Here is a 9,852-nt window from a genome sequence, read left to right as displayed (position 1 = left end):
AAAAATAGGAGAAAATAAATCTTTCACAAAAATTTCCTACATAGAGTGGGGTGCTCATTTTTGCCACATCTTTTCATGTTTTCTACAGTTTTATGTTCAGGTCTAAATGTTTTTGAAGTATACTGATATTTCTATATAAAGAAAACTCCAAATGCAAAATATTCTTGATTTAAACATGTTTGTTTGAATATAATCATCTGAAAAGTTGGATTAAAGGGTGTTTGAAATTTCCTGAATTTTTTGTCAATGGGGGACACATATTCGCCGTTTTTACACATCTATTTAAAACCAAATAACCACAGTTTTAAACAACATTGATCAAATCAATTTCATTTTAGATGAACAGCAGACATTTCAAAGGTGTTAAGAACTGAAATTTAGGTGCTTTCAGTCAAAGAATTACTTAGATCTCTTCTTTAAATTATGTTTTTCTTCAGGAAATTGGCCGAAAATTGTTGTTCGTTTTTCTGTCCTTTTCAGTAGGTGACGAAATTTTGTCTCAGTTTTAAAAAAATAATCATATTTGTTATATAATATCATTTACCGGTATATGTCTTCCATTTCAGCCATCCTTTGAAGTTTTTACACCTCAAAATCATTAAATATCAAACTTTTCAGAGCTTTAAATTTGAAAAAGGAAGTATATTTGGTGTGTTGAATGATTGAAATTTGTACATGTCAACCTTGAACGTTTTATTTTACCTTGACCTCATTTCCATGGTTCATTTGCTAATGTTAAGGTGTTATTTTTTGTGTTTTAGTCCCTTTCTTTTATATGATAAGCACTACCAGTATTTCAACATATATCGATATATGGAATCCAAATGATTTTTACGAAGTTCAAGTCTATCGGGCAGAGTTCATCTGGTTCATCTGGCATCCTCATTTTAACGGTTTGTTGGTCAATGTCATGTTTTCATGTTGAATATAAGAAAATAAGAAGATGTGGTATGATTGCCAATGAGACAACTTTCCACCAAAGTTAACTTAAGGTCACTGAGCAAAACCAATACCTTATAGCAAGCCATTAGAAGCCCCAAAGTGACTAATTTAAAACTATTTCAGAAAGAGAACAAATGGCCTGATTCCTGTACAAAACAATATACGAAAAAAAAAATATGATACTGTGGATTCATTTATTTTTCATGAATACCAATTTTCATCTTGAATGTTTTTATATATTTATTTACTTTCATGGGTTTGCCAGTCTGCATACATATAGAAATATATATGGCCTATAGAAAATTTGTCATTCGCTAAACATTTAATTTCATGGTTCAATTATACCCTAAAAAATCCATGAAAATTTGCATCTTACTCAAAATAATGAAACTACATTATCCTCAACAAACGCCTACCACTGAAATCAGCTCCTCTCTTGGGACAGACGCATGCAGATTGTGTTGGGTTTATACATTTACTCCTGTATGGATTAATATTGCAAGGTGAACATGCCTATCTTCAAATCTCAACCACATTTTCCTGGTTCCTTTGTCAAAGTTTAGTTATCATGGTTTAGTCCATTTCTCAGTTACTATTTTAAAACAATAAAGGAGGGGTCTTGGTGGATGAGTGACTTTAGTAGTTTGTCTATGTATCACTAGCCTATCAACACTGAGGTGAGTTCGAACTCCACACATGACAGGTGCTCTCTACTCTTTATTGACAAGAATTCCTTGTTTTCTGCTGAAGGCTAGTGGTTCTCTCTGAGCACTTTAGCTTCATCTGACGATAAAAGCTGGCCGCCACAGTATAAATGATAGTTAAACACTTATTTACCTCAGAATTTCAATATTATACAATAATGATCAGTAGGAGATACATTTTTGTTATGATAATTCCTTTCTTTTTATGAGTAATAGGATAACTATAGTTGGCATGTGTGTACTTTGCAAGGTCCTCATATGCGTCAGACAGCTTTTATCTGACTTCATCCTAATTTCATGGATCAGTGAACAAGGTTGAGTTTTCTTGGTCAAATCCATATCTCAGATACTATACGCAATAAGTCTACTAAATTTTGTGTATTGAATGATTGTGAGGTGTATATGTAGGTCTGGCAGGTATCATCTAAACTTGACCTCTTTTACATGGTTCATTATTCAATGTTAAGTTTTCATGGTTAAATTTGTTTCTTAGATACTATAAGAAATAGGTCAACTATGTCTAATGCATAGAATGGTTGTAAGGTGTCAGTGTCTATCTGGCATGGATCATCTGACCTTGACCTTATACTAATGGTTCATTTGTCATTGCTTAGTTTTTCTGGTTAATAGATATAGGAAGATGTGGTGTGAGTGCCAATGAGACAACTCTCCAAATAACAATTTAAAAAAGTAAACCATTATAGGTCAATGTACGGCCTTCATCAAGGAGCCTTGGTCACACCGAACAACAAGCTATAAAGGGCCCCAAAATTACTAGTGTAAAACCATTCAAATGGGAAAACCAACAGTCTAATTGTCTGTTCCTAAAAAATTATAAGCAATAGGTCAACTATATTTGGTGTATTGATTGATTCTATGGTGTTTGTGTATTTCCTGCTTGGTTTTTCTGACCTTGACCTCATTTTCGTGGATCCTGTAAGTCTATGCGATTATATTTATAACTTTCAACATAAAATCAATGGTCAGTACAGAAGGTGAGACATTTCAGCCTTTGCACTCTTGTTGCTTCTAGGGTTTGCTAAATCTAGATAAAAGGGTCTATACCTGGGGTAGAAAAAAACTAGGTTTTATGACGATTTAGAATAATGCAAATTAGAATACCAAAAATATGTAATATTATAATCAAGTTTATTTCATATGAATAATTGTATAAAAAGTATCACAAATACCCTGAGACAACAAATGTTAAAATCATCACTTCAGCTTGTAGGGAATTTCTTCTGAATCAGTCATAAATCAAAAAGTGCATTTCTGTTTTAAAATATCTATGCTAAACATATACATGTGTCAACTCCTGTCTTTAAAACTGACCATCATTCCATTTTTAGCTCTCATCACAAATTCAATGAAAGGTTCTACTTTATGATTAGGATCCAATGAAATTTCAAATCTGAAAGAAATAATAAAAAAATGATTTCTTGGATTTATCAAGTTTATTTCTTACTTTATCATGTCTGCAGTCATTTAATTTGATAAACTATGCCATCCTTATTTTTCAGGAATTCTATAAGCCCTATGCTTCTATCAAATTTAAAACAAATCTGTATTTTGCTAAGTATTTATTTGTGGTTTTCACCAAACATTGAAAACCATGAAATAAAATTAACGGTACCAATTTTCTTGCACCAGATGCACCAGATGAAAATGTGTTTTCCATATTATCTATACATACATATAATAATATGCACTAATAATGAAGAATTGAAGCCTGTTCTGAATAGGATCCTAAACAGTGGTTGTTTTATGTCATATTTTATTAAGTTTTGGTATTTCGAAAATTTAGTATTGATGGCATTTCTCGGATTGTTTCTGTTAAACGATTCATGTTTCCATTGCAGTTACAGCTCATTGTTGAAGACAATGCCCTCTAGATGCATTTTGGCAATTTGCCTCAATGGGTTGCTATCGGTATCAGAGTCTCATTGACATATATACCCAACATATTTTATGGGGGTCTCATTGGGGGGTTTAGATCCCAGATCCCTTTTACTGTTTTGTCAGATTCCCATATCCCGCTTACACTATGTACGTAAGCAATTCTCATTTTTTGTCATTTCCCGGGTCCCACAAGACCTCATTTCCCTTTTTCACGGCAAAATAATTTGACTTTCACGTGTCACGCTTACAAAAAATCGGCAATTCTGCGTCGCGCTTAGACCCCAATGAGACCCACTTTTATCATTCACTCTGAAATATGTTTTACATACCTGTTAATAATTCTGGCTATCAGAACCTTCTCTTCACTCTGTGCAAATGACTGGCCTATACAGTTTCTATCAAAATATATAGAACAACTTTGTTGAATCAATATTTACAAAATAGTGCTATTAATTTAATTAATTACTATTACTATGTGGCCTAAATACTATTCTTCATATGATTTCTTGACATTTCAAAAATGTGTATGTAACATTAAACCTTTTCCAATAAAAAAAATTTCAAAGTTAAAAATAACAAATGGTAAATATCTTCCCTGTTAAAATTATTTATTCTATTGGTTATACCTTGGTCCAGCAGAGAAAGGAGTAAAACTGTAAGGATCCATGTCACGTTGTATACTGCCTTCAAATCTTTCTGGTTTAAATTCCTTCAAATTTTTAAAGTAAAGATAAATTTTGATATTTATTAAACATATAAAATTCAAATTGTATTTGTTTTCAATTAACAGAATTTCAAAACTTTATTTTTTACTGAGCGTTAATTGAAATTTTTGTTTGTAACCTTAAACTTTAAAATGATATACCAGATCACAAAATTCTTTTTTGTTCTATTTTTTTTCCACTCTTAAGAATGACCAAACAGTAATATAAATTGTAACTGTGAGCCTTTTATTCCATATATATGAAGGAAGATAGCCATTGTGTCTGTTAAGAATTATCTGTTTTTCTTATAATAACTATAAGTTCATCCACGCATCTGAATGTTGCTGGCCATTGCATCATTCTTAAATTTTCTATATTTCTTGTATTTACAATTTTATCTTACAATACACCTGAATGATGACATCTGTCCCTCTAAGAATTGTCTGAATTCATTGTACTTACTTATTGATCTTTCCAAAAATCTTGGTGTTGATCTCTTCTGTGTCTCCTTAAATCAGTTGATGCGGATACAAAATTTGTAAAAAGAGTCTTTCGAAATGCCCTTCTTGATCAGTGCTTATTGTACCTACCCATGGATCTTCCCACACATCTGGGTGATGATGTCCACTATGTATTCCTAGTATAGTGAGTATTCCCTCTGGAAGTTCTACCCCTTTAACTACAGTAGGTTTCTCCAGTGTTCTGGCTATGAGTATGTATTGTACCTACCCATGGATCGTCCCACACATCTGGGTGGTGATGTCCACTATGTATTCCTAGTATAGTGAGTATTCCCTCTGGAAGTTCTACTCCATTAACTACAGTAGGTTTCTCCAGTGTTCTGGCTATGAGAGGAACAGGAGTATACTGTCTCATCACCTCCTTAAGGAAACATGATAGGTACTTCATCTCTGATATATCATCACTGAAATTATAATGTTCATTTGTAAACACACTTGCTTTTGCAGTTTTATTGATAGCACTAATGTTAATATAACAGTTTAAACTAGAGGCTCTCAAGAGCCTGTGTCACTCACTTTGGTCTATGTGCATAATCAAACAATGGACACAGATTAATTCATGACAAAATTGTGTTTTGGTGATGGTGATGTGTTTGTAGATCTTACTTTACTGAACATTCTTGTTGCTACAAATATATCTTTTTATAATGAAATTGGCCCAGTTATTACAGTGAAAAATATTTTTGAAAAATTTACAAAAAAATATGAAAATTGTTAAAAATTGACTATAAAGGGCAATAACTCCTTAAGGGGTAAACTGAAAATTTTGGTCAAGTTGACTTATTTGCAGATCTTATTTTGCTGAACATTATTGCTTTTTACAGTTTATCTCTATCTATAATAATATTCAAGATAATAACCAAAATCTGCAAAATTTCCTTAAAATTACTTATTTTGGGGCAGCAACCCAACAACAGGTTGTCCGATTCATCTGGAAATTTCAGGGCAGATAGACCTTGATCTGATAAACAATTTTACTCCTTGTCATATTTGCTCTTAATGCCTTGGTTTCAGAGTTATAAGCCAAAATCTACATTTTTACCCCTATGTGCTATATTTAGCCATGGCAACAATCTTGGTTGGTTGGCCAGGTCATCGGACACATTTTTAAAACTAGATACCCCAATGGTGATTGTGGCCATGTTTGGTTCATGTTTGGTAACATTATTCCTGTTTACACTTTATCTCTATCTGTAATAACATTCAAGATAATAACCAAAAACTGCAAAATTTCCTACTAATTTGGGGGCAGCAACCCAACAAAAGGTTGTCTGATTTGTCTGTAAATTTCAGAGCAGATAGATTTTGACCTATTAGTCAATTAAACCCAATGTCAGATTTGCTCTAAATGCTTTTGTTTCAGAGTAATAAGCCAAAATCTACATTTTACCCCTATGTTCTATTTTTAGCCATGGTGGCCATCTTGGTTGGTTGACCAGGTCATGCCAGACATTTTATAAACTAAATACACCAATGATGATTGTGGCCAAGTTTGGTTAAATTTGGCCAAATAGTTTCAGAGGAGAAGATTTTTGTAAAAGTTTACAGAGAACGGACGACAGAAGACGGACGCCAAGTGATAGTGAGGTGAGCTAAAAAGCCTAGAAATGTGAGATTATTGAGTCATTAAGGGGGTACATGACACTACAGGGAGATAACTCTGTAAAATCAACAGAACATTTTAATCAGATTCTATTTTTAAGGAAATATTAAAGCTTCTCAATGATCAAAATAAGTTTTATTCAAACTGCTGTTTATCCAATGACTTTTTTTTTTTTATTAGTGTGGTTTAATTTCTTTTAATTTTTTGTCAAAGGGTCAAAGTGAATATTTTGTCAAAGTTTTATGAAAATTAATTTAGCCTTATTAATTCTGGTCAAGGTGTTAGGTACCACCTTAATAAGATTGAATTTACATATGATATATTCAGTCAAATATAATAAAATGTACAATATGCTGTTAAGAATAAGTTTTCAAGGGGCGATAATCTGAAATTAGTGATTCCATCCCTTTTTAACATTGATTCAATAATTTTATTTCCCTTTTAATTCTTAATGAATACATATACTGAAATAATTCAAATAGATAAATTTAAGTCTTGTATGATTGCAAGAATGCTTTATTTTATCATGCATCATCAATACTTAGTCAAACAGTTTTAGAGGAGAAGATTTTTTTAAGAGTTAAAGGACAACAAGGGATTAAAATATGTTAGGGTGGTAAATTGATCGACTTTATCCCCTGTTTCATCTGATAGATCTATTAAATGCCAATTATAGTTTTACAATTTTTTAAATTGTTAACAATCAGAACAAAATTAACCACTTAAAACTAAAAAGATATATAGAAGATGTAATAAAATATAAAAGTAACTTTTTAACAGGACTATATGTGGCATTAAACCTAAGAAAATTTAACTGTGTGACATGGTTCAGACACAACAGATTGTGGGGTTAAACCAGATTCATGTTTTAAGAACTTCCTCTTTTTCCTCACTAGACCATACAGCTAAAACACAAAATAAACCTGCAACTACTGGTACCAACAAGATAACCACTCTGTTTATTTATTTTTACAGTTAACATACAAGTCAAAAGACAGCTACCTCTTTGAAAGGCCTTAAAATTAATCACAATAATGAGCCTAAAATTATGTAAAATAAGTTTTAAGACCCTTATATTTCATTAAAAATTTTAGACACTGGTTATTACCTGTACCTGTATATACTCTACTTGCCCATCTATATGCTGTTTGTCGCCAATGACCTTTTTGACCTCTGTATAAACCTTGTCCTGTATGTGTTTATATTTACCAAGTGCATATATACTCCAACTCAAAACACTGGCTGTAGTTTCATGACCTACAATTACATAATAATATTAAACTATGATTGCTTAAACAGAAAATGCAAGGAAGGTTTAAAAAGGGGAGATAATAAACCAGTATACATTCAAAAATTTAATGTAAACCAGATGCTCCGCAGGGCACAGCTTTATTCAACCGCAGAGGTCAAACCCTGAACAGTTGGGGCAAATATGTTCACAAGATTCTAGCTAGATACAGCTCTGAATTTGGATTGTGATTAAATAGTTGACACAGTATAGGTTTCTGACACAGAATAAAGTTGGTCTAATGAACTTTAATTTTTTTTTTGCTTTTGAGCAATACACTATGCAGTTGAATATTAATCCCAGAAAAAAAAGTATTTGAAGAAATTTTCTTATGTCTGAAATTAGAAATAAGAAAATAAAATTTTTGGTTTGTCTCACATGCAAAAGATTTTTTTTAAAGAAGATTTGAATTGTCTTAGACATAAATTTGAAGCCCCAATTGATCTTTCAATTCATTAAATCATACCAGCAAACATAAATGTGTCGACTTCACTTCTGATTTCCTTGTCTGTCAACCCTTGGCCATTTTCATCCTTAGCTGTTAATAAAATGTCCAGAAAATCCATTTGTCTTTTCTTGTTAATGCTGACTTTGCTCATCTGTCAAACAAAAACTTCAAATAATTAAAACTACTTTAACAAATCTTTCAAAATATATTGCCATTATCATCATATCAATATGTCTGTTCTACCCTCAAATTTAATATTAATCACACATCAGGTGTTGAAGTATTTTTGATCTCCTAATTATGTTAAGGATAATAATAGAACAGAGTTTCAATGTCCCACACATTGAACATATTTTATATTTCCTAGGTATAGTATAAGTTTTCTAAAAATCTGGCAAGAATTGTACCAGTGAGATCATAACAAGGCCATTTTCCATAAATTTAATGTTTCCAAGGGGCATAACTCTTTAAAAAAAGTTGATTGCCACCTATAGAACTTGTCCGATATTAAGAGTATTTGTATTTAGGACATCATGCCAAGCTCAGTCTTTCTTTCCTTCTATACTTTTAACTCGTGCTTTGGGAGTTTTGGAGAGTTGTAAGCCAACCACATCACTGCCTTATGCATGTAATACTTCAGTAGGTGTGGTTTAATTTTAAATTTCAAAGACTGCCCCACATTACTGATTATAACATTCAGCAAGAAATAAAAGCATTTAATGGAAATATTGCACTTAAAACAATGAAATCTTAATGACTGTTATTTCTTATTTTCATAATTTCTATATTCATACCAATTCTTGCTTTCTCTTTTCAATAATATCTTCAGCAAACTTATGAACATAATCACATAGATTGAAAAATTCTTTACCACTTGGTGACAGTCTATACAACCATTCAGGATAAAACAATAAATTCCTAAAAAAATAGGCAGGTTTAGTAAGAATTAGATATAAACTGAGACATATAGTGTGCATTATATACTGTGTATTTGGCTATGGCAAACCACAAACATTGATTAATAGAACTATAGATTTTTTTTGGAAACTTCCTGTTAAAGATGATGCTCATGATTGGTTTAATTATGCTGAGTTTTTAATAAAGATTTTCAATATATAAGCGTACCTCCTCTAAAACAACCTAGCAGCATCTATTTTGCTACCCACTACACCACATTATATTTAAATCAATAGTATCTAAGATATCACACACATGAAAACAATTCATTGTAAGGTGTGAATGCTGCCAATGAGGAGCCAGTTCTCTTTTTTCTATTGAAGTACCACTATTTCCTAATGATATAGATGACACTATGAACCATCAAATCATACATATATGTGAACAGTCACTTTAAACTTACAGATTTCTAGCCATCACAAGTTCTACCAGTCTCTTCACAGCTTTTACATACGGATGACTTTCTCTTAAAATAAATTACGAAACGTAATAAAATGAAGTACTATATAGATATAGGAAGATGTGGTATGAGTGCCAATGAGACAACTCTCCATCCAAATAACAATTTTAAAAAAAGTAAACCATTATACGTCAATGTACGGCCTTCAACATGGAGCCTTGGATCACACAGAACAAGCTATAAAGGGCCCCAAAATTACTAATGTAAAACCATTCATACTGGAAAACGAACGGTCTAATGTACATTTGTTATGAACTAAATTAAAACAACATGTTTAATTGAAAGCCCAAAAAGCTTAACATTACCAGCTTGTAGATTTGTTTGAA

General features: G+C 31.9%; 1 protein-coding gene across 1 annotated transcript; it reads right to left on the bottom strand.

The window, feature by feature from the left end:
• Positions 1–2,796: 2,796 nt before the first annotated feature.
• Positions 2,797–9,536, bottom strand: LOC134727411 (cytochrome P450 4B1-like). Its single transcript, XM_063591793.1, has 9 exons — positions 9,470–9,536; positions 8,904–9,027; positions 8,128–8,260; positions 7,507–7,630; positions 4,933–5,174; positions 4,840–4,901; positions 4,172–4,254; positions 3,875–3,940; positions 2,797–3,057 (listed from the first exon to the last, which is right to left on the bottom strand). The coding sequence occupies exons 1-9, from the start codon at positions 9,481–9,483 to the stop codon at positions 2,955–2,957; spliced, it is 951 nt and encodes a 316-aa protein (XP_063447863.1). The 5' UTR covers positions 9,484–9,536; the 3' UTR covers positions 2,797–2,954.
• Between the last annotated feature and the right edge of the window lie 316 nt (positions 9,537–9,852).

Source organism: Mytilus trossulus, chromosome 8 (genome assembly GCF_036588685.1).
Source record: "Mytilus trossulus isolate FHL-02 chromosome 8, PNRI_Mtr1.1.1.hap1, whole genome shotgun sequence".
NCBI lineage: Eukaryota > Metazoa > Mollusca > Bivalvia > Mytilida > Mytilidae > Mytilus > Mytilus trossulus.
Note: the sequence above shows the minus strand (reverse complement) of the source record. Positions and strands in the feature narration are given on the sequence as shown.